Source organism: Tripterygium wilfordii, chromosome 13, assembly GCF_013401445.1.
Source record: "Tripterygium wilfordii isolate XIE 37 chromosome 13, ASM1340144v1, whole genome shotgun sequence".
Taxonomy (NCBI): domain Eukaryota; kingdom Viridiplantae; phylum Streptophyta; class Magnoliopsida; order Celastrales; family Celastraceae; genus Tripterygium; species Tripterygium wilfordii.
Window position 1 is genome coordinate 1883213 of NC_052244.1, and position 16144 is coordinate 1899356.

Here is a 16144-nt window from a genome sequence, read left to right on the forward strand (position 1 = left end):
ATGCAACTATAAAGTGCACGTCACGCGTTAAGTTTTAACCCAATTTACCCTATTATCATGTGAGAAACTTTTATGCGCTTGGACATGTAGGCTTGAGTTTAGTCCCATGTCAGACGTTTACAAAAGATAAACTTGTATAGTGTTAAAAAAAAAAGCCTATGAAGTGCAGACTGACCCAACCCATCTATTATGTCCAGGGTTCGAAAATTGACAGAAAGGGAAGCATGAAAACAGGCACTCTGGTCCATGATTTTTGACCATACAGCCATACAGGACACTAGGACAGGTTTTCGTTGGGCCACACAATGGACACCGCTTTCATGGGCCTTCCGTCACATCCAAATGTCGAAGAGTAACGCGAGTTGGGACACTTATAATAAAATAGGCCGACAGGTCCTGAAGGCTGATTGTGGGCCAGCAATCAATGCGTCTGTTCCCTATTGGGCCCAACATGTTGGCGACTGCAAAGAAATTTCATGCGTGACTGCCCAGTAGTGCAGATGGAAGTTAAGGGTCCAATCACAAATGCCCATAACAGCTTAGGCCTCACATATAAGAAACTCAAGTGGGGCTTAAGTTTTTTTTGGAAAAAATTAATTATATATGCATATTGAAATATTGATTATCTGTTATATTATATGCTCATTTTGTGCAAATTAATCAAATAATCAATTCAAGTTCTACTATCTATTTTTCTTTAACCGAAAACGATATCATACAAATTTACTCTTTGAAAATGAGCCTAAACTTGAACCGTTAGGCCAGCACACACAAATTTTTTCCACATGACGACAAGATAAGTTCGATCAAAATCCAGTACGTGGCTAAAAGGGTATTACAAGGATGTGATGTAAATCCGAATTGAGACTTTAGCATCAAGTGATGCTGATATTTCAAGCTTTCATCCTCAATTTTCACTGTGGATTGGTCATATTGGTTTGTCTACATATCTTATCATAGACAAATATCTTGAAAGAATAATGAAAAGTTTCTTTGAGCTTTATCAATATTAATTATGCGCATATTTGAGCTCTGATACGCATCAATGACCTTACTTATACACAAACCACAAATAACTAAAAACAAAGTAAGAAAGGGAGAGACTAAAACTTAGAGAAAAAAAATTCTCTGTTCCATTTTCAGTGTTGGGAAACATTTAATCAAGTAGTGCAATTTACAAAGCAGTGGCACCCAATAAGGAAGGATTGAGAGGAGGCTTAGAAATCCAGTGATGTCAAACTCCTAAAACAGATTTAAAAGACAATGGTTGAGGTTGTGCTGAATAGAATTGGATTCCTCAAAAGGAATGAAAGCAGAAGAATATTAGAGAGTAATTTCAGACACAAATGTACATGTTCCAACTTTTTAGCAGTATGTAGACCTCTCAGCACTCTTTCAATCACAATCAAATCTCTTATATTAAAATTTTGTGGAGTGATTTCCTTAGAAAGGTTTGTGTACCTCTTGGATCACCCGAAAGGCCAGCTTACTCAAAATATCGATTCATACTAAAGCCACTAACTTCGTCACGTTTTGCCAAATTATATCGTTTAAACCCTCAAATTAGTGTTTTTTGCCATTTGAGGAAATATTTGTTTCTTTTATATCTTCGTATTTAGAAGTCTGAATCGCATTACGTCGATTCTTACTTGTTCCAGATTCCTACTAGTATTATTGATATGCGGGCCTAATCCAATTTTATCATTTTTGACATGTTTTTCGATTTTTAGGGTTTTCTCGTTTTGTTTAAATAAGATTGTGAACCGTCATGCATGGTAACTTTGTATAAAGTAAACATTCATACAGTCTACTCAAGTTGCATTCAGATTTGGCAAAATTTGTAGAGTGGATGATGAAAAAAGTTGAAAAAGCAAGTCTCCATTTCTCTAACCGGAAAAAAGAAGCCGATGGGGAATGAACTGTAATGGTCGAGTCATTGTTGATAGCTGAGTTAGCCTATCAATCATACACAGAATAAATGATCAAAGACATATAAATGTTTCACACATTGGATTTAGCTCCATTTTAGATTAAATACTCTATTTATACAACTTTTGATCCACTTTGTGCCTTTTTTTGTCACTGTGATCCAATGAGATAGACTAATATATGTGTTGCAGTGATTAGTGGTGACTCCATAACATCTCTTTTGCACTAAGTTTGGTTGCAAATTCCATCTAATTTGTTAATTACTTCATTGATTCCTTAACGACGTAGGCGAGGACTAAGATTAAGGTTCAACAAATGAATAATCTAGAACACAAACACTGGAATCCACTGATAGAGAGAAACACTCTCAAAGTTTTGATTAATTTCTTCACAGCAAAAGATAATGAACCCCTAGGGACAACTACAACTCTAATGAAACGAAAAACCAAAAAACACGTAAAATTATGAAAATATCTGAAAAGGTCCATTTGAGGCTCTCTAAAGAGTGAAATTTGACCAAAAAAAAAGGGGTGGACTAGATAGCTGTTAGTCTTGACATCCACGTTGAAATAAGGCTCTCGGTCAAGTTTCGCGCAATTCAGACAAACAACGAGTTTTTGATCCTACTAGTAAGTTTGCTTGTAATTAATCCTACATGACTTAATTAGGTAACCGTGCTTTTAGCCATAGTACTTTTGTAGAGAACCAGAAAAGCCTATACATGAGAATGCCTATGCTGCATTTCATTAGGAGTAACTGCACCATTGCTTAAAAAGCCAAGTACTAATGTACTGTGCAGCATTTAGTTCTGAACTTATCAGTGGACTAAACTCTTATCTGACACCAAATTTTCTCGTTTGCACTCATAACTTTTTGTCAAGAATCGTTGGCTTCTGATTGTTTTTTATAAAAACATTGGTCGAAATCAAACTTTGTAAGCCTAGTCAGCTACATTTCATAGAGATTCCTTTTTGTTAAAGAGAGTACTCTTTGTCCTCTATAAATTCAAGCCACTAATGACTCTTAAGAGGCAAGTTTCTTTCTCATACATGTTTCCTTAAAATCTCTCTCTCTCTCTCTCTAACTTATAGAACAACAATAATTTAGCAATGAATCAGTTAGAGACTCAAGAGAAGGCAGGACCGTTGGGGCGGGCACGAGGCTGGCTTATGTCCTTGCCTGGTAAGTCCATGGCCAAGGTCAAGGCAGGTGCAAAGCGCATAAAAAAGCTTGCACAAGATGACCCAAGAAGAATTACTCATTCAATGAAAGTGGGTTTGGCTCTAACATTGGTGTCCTTATTGTATTATGTCAGACCTCTCTATGATGGGTTTGGTATATCAGGAATGTGGGCTGTGCTAACAGTGCTGGTAGTCTTTGAGTTCACAGTAGGTAAGTTATTCAAGAAAAAAAAAAGTCACAAGAGCCAGAAATTAACAGTAACACAAATACTGCTCTTATGTATAATTTTCCTGCACTTTCTCTTCCAGGAGGGACTCTAAGCAAATGCATAAACAGAGGATTTGCAACACTATTAGCTGGTGCACTTGGGGTTGGAGCAAAACACTTGGCAACTATATTTGGAAAGAAAGAAGAGCCAATTATACTTGGATTCTTTGTCTTCATATTGGGTATGCTTGAATATATATATATATATATAGATACAGCATACATATTGGTTCTGGCAAGATATGAATATGGAGTGTTGATATTTATATTGACATTCAGTTTGGTATCTGTATCGGGTTATCGGACGGATGAAATCTTTGTGTTTACCCAACGAAGACTGTCAACAATTTTAATAGGTGGAGCAACCTGCATAATTGTATGCATCTGTGTGTATGCTGTATGGGCTGGTGAGAAACTTCACCAGTCAGCTGCTTCCAATATAGAGAAGCTCTCAAGATACCTAGAAGGTCTATACATACATACATACATATATATAGCCGGTGGATTCGCTCCTATGTTCTTCTTAAATTTCAATGTAACAGTGATTAGTATACATTTACAGGTATTGGAGGTGAATGTTTTCATGGTGGGGATGCTGAAGAATCTAAAAATCACAAATCATATCGAGAAGGATATAAAAGTGTTCTTAATTCAAAATCCATTGAAGATGCATTGGTAAGAAAACCATTGATCAGCAAATTAGCGTCCAAATGAGTATCAGATTTGCTAGACAAGTTAACCGATCGATTTAATGAATTTGCAGGCAAATTTTGCAGTATGGGAAGCTGGACATGGAAAATTCAGGCTAAGGCATCCATGGAAACAATACTTGAAGATCGGATCGCTCACAGGACAATATGCTTGTCACATTGAAGCTCTCAGTGGCTTCATCAACAACGACGCCAACGTAATACATCAGTACTACTCTTACAATCTTATAGTAAAAAAAAAAATTAATCCTGAATTTTTCAGATGACTAACATGAACTAATTCATGCAGGAATCGCCAAAATTTCAAACCGAAATCCAAGAATCATTGCTAAAGATGAGTACAGAATCCGGGGAGGCACTGAAAGCACTAAGTTCGTCGATCAAAACAATGACAGATCCTTCCCCTGCCAATTCCCATCTAGAGAACTCAAAAGCTGCCATTAAGGACCTTAAACTTGCTCTCAAAGCTGCAAATTTTGACAATGCAGACATCTTAGCAATTGTACCTTGTGCAGCAATTGCTTCAATACTTATGGAAATCGTTGATTGCGTAGAGAAGATCACTGATTCAGTCCACCAGCTTTCGCGCCAAGCACATTTTAAGAGCGTAGAACGACCTTTATCACCAGAGAAACCGCAGTTCCTTCATCGTGGAAGCATTAAGCCTGTCGCGGAGGACGTAGTTATTACAGTAAATGAGGCATCTACTAACCATTCATCAGAAGATAATAATACTCAATTGCCAACAAAACCCATCAACAATGTTCGAGTATGAACACTTGTTACTAACATATGACTTCCTTAATATTTCATTGATTTTTCAGTCAGTTAAGTGGGCTTATCAGATTGTATCTCTCACACTACCTTAATGTAATGCAGAGGGAATGACTGTTAAACAAACAGTTTTGTTTCTTTTACCTTTAACCATGTTTTGGATGAAGAAGATTTGAACATGTTAGTGCATTACTTTTGAAAGAGTTTTTGGTCAATTTCAATGTCAAATCCAGGTAACACAATATGAAGTTTGAGCTTGTCATTATGCATTTGGTAATCGAGAATGACACTACACAAACTTATATACGAACAAGACAAGTTTTCTAGCAGCATACAAGGGCTTCACAGTGGAGGATTCCTATACTTTCTATTGATTCTTGTGAATTCTTGCAGATCGGAACTAGAAGGAGATCAAAAGTGGACGATGAAGAAGATTGAAGAAGATGAAAAAGAAGTTGAGAGCAACTTAAATATCATATATTTCATGTATTCAAGTTGTAACACTACAAACGGCTGAGATAGCCATAAATAAGATGCAAGATATTTGAACACAAGCCCGCTACTATCTTGAAAAGACAGGAGACAAATCACAAACAAGAAATAATGAAAACTGTGCCGTTTAGGCAACAGGAAAATAAAAGACAGATGGGCCTAGAAACCCAATACAAAGTAACAAACAATATACTATAGTAAAGGACTAAAGAAGCCCAATAAGAAAACAAGGAGCTTGAAGCCCATGAACCCAAATAGCTAGGGCAGCACCGCAACCTTCAATCTACGCAAACTCCAGAGACTTTTCAAGACATCAAATGGAGAGGGAGACAAAGCATCTCCATGTCTAACACTTTCACTGTGTTAAGTAATAATTAGTGCTTTGTAGAGGAGTACTTGGTGAATCCTAATAATTTGTCAACTGAGCTGAGCATCGGTGTGTTGACCTAATAGTAGTCAATCCTTGAGATTTTCGAACAACCGAATATTTGAATATTATTTCACCAACTCAACTAAAAATAACATTCATGGCAGCCCAAATACAAATACAAGTTTCATGGCAGCCCAACATTAAACAATAATGGGCCTTCTATGGTCCTCATCAACAAGTGCAATAGGACATCATCTGGATTGGGCTGGGCAGTTAGTAGTTAGTTGCTCATTGCTTTAACCTCTGGTCCGTTACCAAAATTTGCTGGGCTGGGCTGGTCTGAACCGTTCATCGAGGAAGACAATATTTGATGGGCTGGGCTGAACTGGGCTTGAAGTTACCTCCAGTCAAAATTATAAGAAGCCCACTGCTTAGAACTCCGGCTCCTTATCGCAATTATGGCGGGAGCGGGAACTGACAAAGTTTGAAGTTTGTAGATTTTATTTTTGTGGCGCAGACTAGGCTTGTAAACGCAAGAAGCTCGGATGATGAAAATCAAACCCCAATGAATCCCCAATCCTTTGATTTCTGGGCAGTAAGGTAGCAAAACAATGCAAAGTAGAATCAGTTCCTTCTTCAAATCCTCTTCTTCATCTCCTGCTCCAAATCCCATCGTCGAGGATGGCGGCAGCTCCGACGATGATGAGCTGACGCTTTGGAAGAGGACTGAACACACGTTTCTCAATACTTACAAGCGTAGATCTACAAAGTCTGATAGGTATTCTAGTCCCTTTCTGATTTAGTTTTTCGTTTAGTGACATTTTGGTAGATCTGGTTTTGTTTGCTTGCTGGGTAAATATTGGGAAAAAAATCATAGGAACCTTGTCTTTTGGAATTTTCTGCGATGTGTCGCATTTAATTGTTGAATCACTTCACCGAATTCAGTTCAATTGGAGGACGGATGGTTCTTTTCGGTAAATACGGATCAAAATCCTATGATTTAATATTTCCCCTTCAGCTATGATGAATTTTGCTGTTGTTATTAGCTGGTATTTGGTTTCTCAATTATTTTTAATTTATGTGTGAAAAAAAAAAAAAATAGATCAAACTATCGCAACTTGCCCACGGAGTCCAATTTGGAAGAATTTTGTTCAAAACCAGAGGACATGGTCCCTGCAAGAACATTGAACAAGAGGAGAAGTTATGTACAGTTCCATTTAGAGTTGGGTCAATCTGATTTCCTTCTTCACACATGTACTGCGTGCGGGATCAAATATGCTCCTGGAGATGAAGATGATGAGAAGACCCACAAAACATTTCACAACAATTACACCCACGGTATTCCATTCAAGGTATGTATCTTTCAGTGTCTAATTCGGTTTGTTTTGGTTGCTCGGTCTTATCATGTTGTGACATGTTAATTACAGGGTTGGCGCAATGGAAGGACTGTTCATATGCCTTGCATTGAAGGAGGGCGCATTGTCTTGGTGCTAGATTGTGACCCTCTTGCGCAGAGGAATAAGGTTCAAGATCTATACACTTATTGTACAAAGCTGTTTCAAAGTTTTTAATTATAGACTAATTGGGAGCATGGAATTATTGGCAGGTTCAAGAGGTGGTAAAGATGATGGAAATTGAGCTTGGTGGGGGTTGGATTCTGCATAAACTGTGTAAGGTAATCTGATCCCTTCTTATTTCAGATTATTGACCTATTTTTTACATTGGCTGAATACATTTTGTACATTCTGAAATTTTTGCAAAATACTACAAAATGCCAAGCTAGCATTTGTTTTTCTGCTTTTTGTTGCTCTCTTCATTAGCATTCATTATTCAAGTTTATCTGCTCAACTGTAATGACACTTATTACTCTCAAGTCCCCCATATGTTTCAGACGTTGAGCTGTTTCTCGAGTTAGTCAACCTTTTCATGTTTTATGGTTAAATGGAGATGTAGTTTGTACTTTGTAGAGTAGGCTGCTCTTCAGCATTTTTTTTAACACTTGCTATTGCAGGCATATCTGTATATTTCTTCCCATAGGGTTGCTGGTTGTGTGGTTGCAGAGCCCATAAAAGAAGCATTTCAAATCCTCTCAAGTTCAGTGGACGTAAGTTCTAATGGTGGTATCCCAAAGAAAACAAGGTTAAATTCAACTACCCTCCAATTTGGTGGGGTCATTTTACAGAGAGAAGCCATTAAAAGAGCCCCTGCAAGTATTTGTCTTGAGATGGGTGGAAATCACACTGGGGTCATTGCCTGTAAAAAGGAACCCAAAGCTGCCGTGTGTGGCATTAGAGCTATTTGGGTTACACCATCCAACAGAAGAAAGCACATTGCCACCCAGTTACTAGATGCTGTGAGGTAAATTATTTAATAGTCAGCCTACACTACCATTTCATTGTCTCTGTTGATTTTAACTCTTTTCTGGATCTTTCCGCTGGATCAACTTTTCTTTGTTTAACAGATTTTTGCCCTTGCCTGTGTACGTTTGTGCTTTTGACAAATGATAGGCTGAAATTCCAAGTAAAGAACAAACAACATTTTGTTCTTGGTATTTCACTTTTTGGGGTGGAAGTTCTGATTAGCTGCTTCTCTTGTTCAACTGCCACTGATATGACTAATGCTTCTGGAGCTCTCTTGTGCAGGAGAAGCTTTTGCACGGGTTTTGTTATTGAACAATCAAAGTTGGCATTCTCCCAGCCAACCTGGGCTGGAAAGGCATTGGCATCTAGTTATACATGCAACGGATCGTTTCTGGTGTACAAAACCAACAATTTGAACTCCTAGGTATCCTCTCCCTTCATACACGCCAGTTTTGATTGTATGATTGTATTAACGATGAGTAGACTATGTTATTTTCATTCCATTAGGCATGCTATAATTGATTGAATTATTCATACCGAACTTGAGCATATTTGCCTATGAAGTTCGATGTCTCCGTACGATATTCAGTATTGATTAAAAGCCCTGAAGTTTTACCCATTTCATTGGGTATGTAATGCATGCCATGTCCTAAAACCGTTTTCTGTTAGAATAGTGTTTTCCCCTGCATATCAATTAACTTGACTTTTACCAACAATGACTAACATAACGAACAAAAAAAAAATGGAGAAAAGATAACATATTTTATCAGAGAAAAGGACCTTTTTCCTGATATGGTATTATATCTGAAACATTGAAAGCAATAATAACCGAGGGCAATTGTTCTTTAAAAATTTAAGAAAAGGAACATTCTGTTCCATGTAATTGCTAGATTAAAAGAAAATCCAGTTACAACTACTTGAAACTTCCTCATTAAACCATTGGAACTTCCTGGGGCACTTCTCAGCAATCAGCTTCTCTTTTTCAGGTAACCCAGAACAATTTGGCCATTTAACACTTAACAAAAAGGAACATTCTGTCCCATGTGACTGCTAAATCTAAAGAAATCCCAGTGAGAACTATCTGAAAAATGCCTCATGAAAACCACATAACTTCCCGGTGCACTTCTTTGCAATCAGCTTCTCTTTTTCATGTGAAGATTATTTTCCGTAGTTCACATCTTCCACAAGATAGGGACTAAACACCTTCAGAACTTGTTCATAGATAGGCTTCTTGAAAAACACAGCCTACTCAAAAGGAATTTTAAAAATATAAGGTAAAACTGATGCGAAACCTATTAGAAGTATGGATTCTTCACCGATTCGTGATTATGATTTATGAGTTTAAGGTTCACTTACAAGCTCTAACACTTGTTCTGGAAACATCCAAGACCACTCCTTAAATTCCGGCTTTTCAGATCCATCACCCATGAGATTGATCTCTTCATCTCTTCCAGTGAACTTAAAAAGAAACCTGTCAGAGAATAATGTAGTCTAGCAATTGTTATTAAATCATAACATATCAAAAGCAAGAACATGCCTTCCAGAAAGCCTGGGGGTGACTTATTTATTGACTGAAAAAACATCAAAATGAAAGGTATTTGATAATGGGTTGGGCCAACTCAGTATAATCAGTTAATTTGCTATTGTCAGATATGATTCTAAAAGTAATAGAGGACAAATCGATGCTAAGTACAACATGAGCAATACAGATGCAATAGCCAACCAATCAACCATGTCATGAAAGAAGCTTCAAGTACTATGATGCAACTTATTAAATGGTCTCCTTACCACTTTTGTGCTTGACCTTTATAGCTTGTGCCCCAATGGCGATTGATTCTACCTTTAGCTTCAAATGGAAAATCATATGTCAACCAATAAGGCACCTATAGATCCAATGGCAAAATTAGTGTAGCAAAACATGTGGTCTGTACTCTGTAGTATTATTTTCATTTTAAGATGTGGTACAAGATTCCAAGTGCAAGATTCACATTTAGAATTAAAACAAAATCTAACAATATACCTCAGCAACAAATTCTGCTGAAGTGACTCCTGTTTCTTCTCTCAACTCTCTCAGGGCCGCATTTCTAAGATCTTCGCCTTCATCAGCACCACCCTGAACAAGACAAACTCATGAGTAATAGATAAACACCATTCCAGTTTTCTTTTCTTTTTTTTAATTCTGTGGAGACCATCATCATTCCAGTTTTCTAACCAAAACAAATGGAAAAGAAAGAAACGGCTGAATAAATGAAAAAATGACTTGTATTTAAGACCATCTATAATGCACAACTACAAGTCAGGTACCTGCAAATCATCCATTGCCCAAGTAATTATTCTTCAACCCACGGGAAACCAACTAAGACCGAATAACTACTAGTACAATGGGTGATGGATGAGAAGATATAGCAAATAATATATACTATTTAATACCCATTCCCACCCCCTAAAAAAAACACCGCATTATTTAATACATGTCCAGCATTGAGTAAAGCAACAAAATATTCAATACTGATTGAACAATTAACAAATATTTAATTGCAATCTTTCCGAACAAAACTCTTCCACATTAGTTCCTCTAAAGTACATCGTGCATCGCCTGCAAAAGTTTAATAACCACTCTATGAGGTAAAAAATTATATGAAACTAAGTTCAAAGATAAGGTTGCAATAATCTGGGTTAGCTCTCTGTTCACCACATTCCAACTGACAATTCACTCAATTTCGTGATTCACACAGCAAGAATTCCTTGAAATCAAGAAATGTAGCTCTTTATTCACAGCATTCAGTACAACAATCACTCATAACATTTTCTCCCATAAAATTCCGTTGAAATTATACCCAATGAGATGTAAAAGAGTCGATTGCAGGCTTCCTTTGCTTCTCCCCTTGTCTCATAATGGCAGATGCTCAAACCATTTGCCCAAATAAAACAGAGCCAGTTTGCAAAGACCACCACGTCCATTTTCTACTCCATTGAATTCCCTATCAATTGTCTAATACAACTTGTTGCTCTCCATTATTCTCCAGATTAAAGAAAGAGATAAGAAAACTGACTACTTCAAAGCCAAAACATTGTTCATCTCAAATTTTGTGAGGCACAAACCATTCAAGATTTTTACCAAAACCAAACTCAATTATACCTTACACAGCATATTTATTAATCCGATCAAAGGAATTCACAAAAATTACTCATCGAGAAAAAAACCCTAACCGAACATACCTGCGGCATTTGCCAGGTGTCTGGAACGTTAATCCTCGAGGCCGCAAATATCTACAAACAACGTTAATCTTTCAGTAATCAACAAAACCTAATCTGCGCATCCATTCACAGAGAGAAATTTGCCAATTAACCTTTCTAGAGGGGTTAACGAGGCAAATTCCCACATTTCTTCTGTAGCCATCAGGAGGAAATTCCATGGATAAGCCCGACTGTGTAAGCGAACGAAGAACTTGCAAGGATTTGAATTGATTCCTTGATTGGAGTGTTACGGCCGCAAATTTAACCAATGTTGCAGGGCAATTCGGAGAAGCGAGCCGATAGAACTGCGAATTCCCGACGCCTGGATATATATCCATTCTGCGTCGTCGTTTTGCTACCTACTTGAGCCCCAAGTCAAAAAGTCTCTCGAAGATGCTTACTCCACTCGTCTCCTAATCTATTGATGAAATTTTTTTTCTATTCCAAAAATAGCCCCACCGCCTTATCGTATTTACAAGCTCTACCAAAACCCCGGTACTAGTATAAATACCCCTCCCTGTTCACTTTTCGCGAACGCAATCGTGCTCGCCCCTCGCAAGCAGAAGAATCAAACGATTCTAACGAACAGAGATCAAGTCGTCGGACGTAATTTCTCCAGAATTCGTAGCAACATCGATGGGGACCTCTACGGGGGTCTCCTTCCCTGTAGTTTTCTACGATGGTCAGACAGAGGCCGGCATCGGAGACGTCGTCGTTTATCCTTCTCTCGATTTCAAGACCTTCCAATCGAATTTGAGTCGTAAGATCGGTATCTCTTCTAACCAGTTCTCTACCTATCTTGCTGACAGCAAGAAACCACGTTCCAAGATTCCCATTACGGCTAAGGTCGATTTTGCGGCCGTTTCTCGCGAAACGGACTGCTACTTTCTTGTGGTTCTGAAGCGATCTAGACGCGATAGGAGAAAGAATAATAATAGTCACAATGAAATCATCAACAAGAACATGAACCCGCCTGCTAATGTGACGCTATTAAGAAGAGACGGCAGCATGAGTCCGGCAGTTGCGGATTTCGGGTCGTACATGGTTCTGGATCGGGTAGGGTATGAGAAGCGGGTCAGGGAGCTGGAGATGGAGCGTGAAAAGTACTTGATGAATATGGGACTGGACGGGTTGAGTCTTGGAAAGGGAAACAGAGTTTTGAACAACCTTAGCAGCCTTGGCAGTGAAGGTGGCCGCAAAGCAGTGTGTGAGGAGTGCGTGAGAGCGAAGGAGACGGGACGTGAGGTCGGGTTCCATTGGTGCGTGTACGATGCAGTCACTTTTGGGTTCAGGTCGGCGGCAGGTCCGATTGCACGGCCCGTTAAAGGATCCGATTAAGGTTCGGTGCTCCAGCTCTCTCCTGGCTGTTAATACAAACGGAAGTTAAAGATCGTATTTACAATAATTTATTGAGTGGTACGTTACAGGGGGAGGAGAAGGGAGTAGGGTTTGGTGATGTTAACTATTTTGGCCTTTTTCAGGCTTCTCGTCTGTAAGGCAAACAAATCGCAGACTGGAAATTGAGTTGAAGAGGAGAAAGGAATAGTGTAGCCTAGTCGGGTCTCTGGTATAGCTGTCTTAGAATGTTAAAACGATTTGTGTCCAGCCTGGAACTTAGCGCATTAGTGACGATAATGGGGGGTTTATGTTTTGGGATTTTTTTTTCCTTTCTTCCTTTTCCTTTGGATGTGCAATGTAACATCCATTGGAAAAGTTGCAATACAATTATCCAGTTTCTATTTGTGTTTGGATTTCTATTTTTTTTTTTTCCCATTTTGAGGTTTGTTCCATTGTAACAAATACCGAAATCGAAATCGAAATCGAAATCATGCCTGTAGTCAGTTCAATCGATTTTTGATTGATATTGGCCGATATGACATCAATATTAGTATTTATGTGTAATTAAAAAACGGAAAATGTTAATCTTTCATAGAATCTTTTTCCATAAGTATACATAATCTACATATCAAGACAAGTAAGCATGCCACTTAGATATGTGAGGACAAAAAACTAATCGACATAAGCAGATGCAATGAGATTCCCGCCTCTCTCTCCTCATGTTTCCCGCTTCTCTTTCCTTATCTCTACTGGGTATTTTTTAATTTCATACTGTTGTTTCTCTCTCATCTAGCGTCTTAGTGTTGTCACCTAAATGTGGTTCAAGGTGATGGTGATTTGCGGGTGTGCCAAGGATTATAGTTTCCTACACTTACGAATAAATTGCACCGAATGTAAATATGACTTCTATTTAGACGATTGAACGAACTATCTTGGGATCTCAATAGTTCTAGGTTCACCCACTCCACTGAAGTGCGCTTCGTTGAGATTGAAATGAAGAAACAAAAACAGATACCAAGAACAATTTACGCAACGATGGTTGGTATTGAAACTTGATTGGAAATAAATACAAGAGAATTTGACATAGTTTGAGATTGACAAAGATTTGAAAATGTAATTGAAATGCTAGAATGCTATGAAGCTTGAAAGTTGAAGTTGCTTTTGGACTTGAGTAGTTTGTTTGATTGATTGGTTGTGTGTGTATCCTCTGTCTGTCTATCATCTTATATATCTTCTGTCTTGCATGAAAATCTCCCCCATAAACAATGATTCTACTGCTGTTATCCTTCATTTGTGTCATTTTCTGTCAGTTTGAAGCCATTACCACCTCTTCATGTCAGTTTTTCCTTAAATCTCTCACAAAGCTGCCACCTGGACTATCTTGTTATAACTGTCACCACTTCTTGCTCTTTTCATGGACAATTCTCAGCATAACTCTACCTGGCAGTTACTCATCATTTGGGCTTCATATAATGGGCTCATGGGTTGTGATAAATCATGATGGACTGTAAGGGCTGCACCTTGGGCCTTGTACATGGACTAGGCTTATTAGGCCCAAGATATTTTTTGGTGCCAACACTTAGGTACTTTTGGAAAACTCCTCCTAAGCTTCACTCTCTCTCAAATCTCCCTCTCACACTCTTCTTCCCCGAATCAGAACAATAATGGCTTCCATGTTCTCGTCTTCTTATTGTCAACTATTCTCAAGCTCAGAATGGGTTAATCAGATCAGTTGTGCTTTCTTCTATTAGTTGTGACACGTTTAATCCAAGCTTGGGTTCAAATCAATGGAAAAGATATCATGACATGGATCATGCTCCATTTTTATAAGAGTTATTGACATGGGTCTGGGTCTGGGTCTGGCTTTCATGTTTTATTTGTGTTTATCTTTCGTGGGTAAAATAATGTAACAAGAGGTTTAAATAATATAAAAGACATCTGTGTGTGATGAAACACAATGTAGTAAGAGGCTTAATTTTTGACTGATATAGAACTAGAAGACACCAATACTAGTATTTATGCGTAATTAAAGTGGTGAATTGACCCCAATTGAAATCATACCGAAGGATCCAGTATTCAACTCGACCGGTTGAATATTTGTGTAATTGAACCGATGAATTGAATGATACCTGGTTGAACAGGCTGATACTCAACCGAACTGGCTAGTTCAATCCAATTTTTAAAAACATTGATGAGCGCTAATTGCACTCCACACTTAATTAAGCACACTTCATTAACCATCAAAAAAACCCTCATCTATCAACACCCCTCTTGTCACTACCATTCTAGCCCATACTCATCCTATCCTTCTCCTTTTTCACTCAGTTGAAGACAGAGTATTCTTAACCCTAAATTCCCCAAATCCTTCCCTCCTCCTCCTCCCCCTTACCTAAGGTATGACGACGCCGGCTCTAATATTAGCTAGCTTGAACGGCGGGGGAGCTTTAGAATCAAATTAAGCTTCTTCTCCTTTTGTGACGAGACATGGTAAGCCCATGTGGGCAATCCCTAGATATTGATGAGATGAAGAACCGGATATGGCAAAGAGTAGCTTCTTCCAGGTAAATCTTGTAAGCAAGCTTCATCTACAACAAGTTTAATTAAGTGCAAGTTTGATTCTCGTCCTCCATTGTCAAAATGCTGAAGAAGCCACCACATCTTGTAAGCATGATTTCCAGGTGAATCTTGCTTGCTTTATTCATTTTTTAAACTTTAAACAGAGAAAGAGGCCACCACGTCTAAATGTCCGGTCGGCGGTGGTGGTGGAGGAAGTGGTTGAGACCTTGGTGATGGTGCAGAAATGGCTAGGGTGTACTTGAGAAAAACATAATCTGGAGTAATATGAGGTATACTCATACATGTTTTTTTTTATGGGGTTTATTTAATTGGGGTATGCTTAGTTAAGTCAGGTGTAATTAGAGCATCCACAATGGTGCTACTTGTGCACACACTCCAAATTTCACTAAATTATATTCTCTCTCTTCTCATTTCTCTTAGGTGGCACAATTTAATTGGGTGATTGGGTCCCATAATCTACACTATTCATCAACACTCCATACATTTCAACACTCTATATTCATTTTCTTTATTTTCTCTTTTTCTTTTTCATCATCTCTCTCTTATTTTTCATCACCTCTCTCTTCCTTTTTATCTTCTCTCTCTTTCTTTCCATCATCTCTCTCTTACTTTTCATCACATCTCTCTTCCTTTTTCATCACCTCTCTCTTCACTATTCATCAATTATCATACACTTCAAAGATCAAGTATGAACTAATTTTTCAAGTGTCATTTTTTATCACAAGTGTGCATGTAGTGCTTAACTTATCAAGAAAGTATCATCTCAAGTACCCATTGTGAACATCTAGCGCTTAATTTATCAAGAAAGTATCATCTCAAGCACTTCAAAATCATCCCATTGTGGATGCTCTTAGTCCTCATAAAAAATATTTGTGACTTATATCTCGTCTGCCAGACAAAAAAAACTC

General features: G+C 38.1%; 3 protein-coding genes across 4 annotated transcripts; 2 read left to right on the forward strand and 1 right to left on the reverse strand.

Annotated features, from left to right (window-relative positions):
• Positions 1 to 2715: 2715 nt before the first annotated feature.
• Positions 2716 to 5300, forward strand: LOC120011880 (aluminum-activated malate transporter 8-like). The gene is made up of 7 exons (XM_038863034.1): positions 2716 to 2784; positions 3021 to 3321; positions 3420 to 3845; positions 3941 to 4053; positions 4142 to 4285; positions 4378 to 4857; positions 5256 to 5300. The coding sequence occupies exons 1-7, from the start codon at positions 2716 to 2718 to the stop codon at positions 5298 to 5300; spliced, it is 1578 nt and encodes a 525-aa protein (XP_038718962.1).
• Positions 5301 to 6199: 899 nt separating this feature from the next.
• Positions 6200 to 8731, forward strand: LOC120013211 (protein CHROMOSOME TRANSMISSION FIDELITY 7-like). The gene is made up of 6 exons (XM_038864948.1): positions 6200 to 6502; positions 6827 to 7076; positions 7152 to 7247; positions 7331 to 7399; positions 7736 to 8082; positions 8367 to 8731. Exons 1-6 carry the CDS (start codon positions 6336 to 6338, stop codon positions 8506 to 8508), a joined length of 1071 nt encoding a protein of 356 aa, XP_038720876.1. The 5' UTR covers positions 6200 to 6335; the 3' UTR covers positions 8509 to 8731.
• Positions 8732 to 8838: 107 nt separating this feature from the next.
• Positions 8839 to 11712, reverse strand: LOC120013213 (nudix hydrolase 27, chloroplastic-like). Of its 2 annotated transcripts, none has more exons than XM_038864950.1 (6): positions 11435 to 11712; positions 11304 to 11354; positions 10105 to 10197; positions 9873 to 9930; positions 9441 to 9555; positions 8839 to 9329 (listed from the first exon to the last, which is right to left on the reverse strand). In XM_038864950.1, exons 1-5 carry the CDS (start codon positions 11657 to 11659, stop codon positions 9446 to 9448), a joined length of 537 nt encoding a protein of 178 aa, XP_038720878.1. In that variant the 5' UTR covers positions 11660 to 11712; the 3' UTR covers positions 8839 to 9329; positions 9441 to 9445. The 2 variants fall into 2 exon arrangements, with proteins under 2 accessions (XP_038720878.1, XP_038720877.1); XM_038864949.1 differs by having other exon boundaries at positions 8844 to 9329; positions 9873 to 9967; positions 11435 to 11707.
• Positions 11713 to 16144: the final 4432 nt, after the last annotated feature.

Bases quoted from the DNA above. Each gene is read 5' to 3' on its own strand.
- LOC120013211 (XM_038864948.1), top strand. From the start codon at position 6,336: ATGCAAAGTAGAATCAGTTCCTTCTTCAAATCCTCTTCTTCATCTCCT. The intron at 7,077-7,151 runs GTATGTATCTTT...TGTTAATTACAG, and splicing joins CCCACGGTATTCCATTCAAG to GGTTGGCGCAATGGAAGGAC. The intron at 7,248-7,330 runs GTTCAAGATCTA...AATTATTGGCAG, and splicing joins CTCTTGCGCAGAGGAATAAG to GTTCAAGAGGTGGTAAAGAT.
- LOC120011880 (XM_038863034.1), top strand. From the start codon at position 2,716: ATGTACTGTGCAGCATTTAGTTCTGAACTTATCAGTGGACTAAACTCT. The intron at 3,322-3,419 runs GTAAGTTATTCA...TTTCTCTTCCAG, and splicing joins AGTCTTTGAGTTCACAGTAG to GAGGGACTCTAAGCAAATGC. The intron at 4,858-5,255 runs GTATGAACACTT...GAATTCTTGCAG, and splicing joins AACCCATCAACAATGTTCGA to ATCGGAACTAGAAGGAGATC.
- LOC120013213 (XM_038864949.1), bottom strand. From the start codon at position 11,659: ATGGATATATATCCAGGCGTCGGGAATTCGCAGTTCTATCGGCTCGCT. The intron at 10,198-11,303 runs GTATGTTCGGTT...TGTCTTGTTCAG, and splicing joins ACACCTGGCAAATGCCGCAG to GGTGGTGCTGATGAAGGCGA. The intron at 9,968-10,104 runs GTATATTGTTAG...TTGGATCTATAG, and splicing joins CAGCAGAATTTGTTGCTGAG to GTGCCTTATTGGTTGACATA.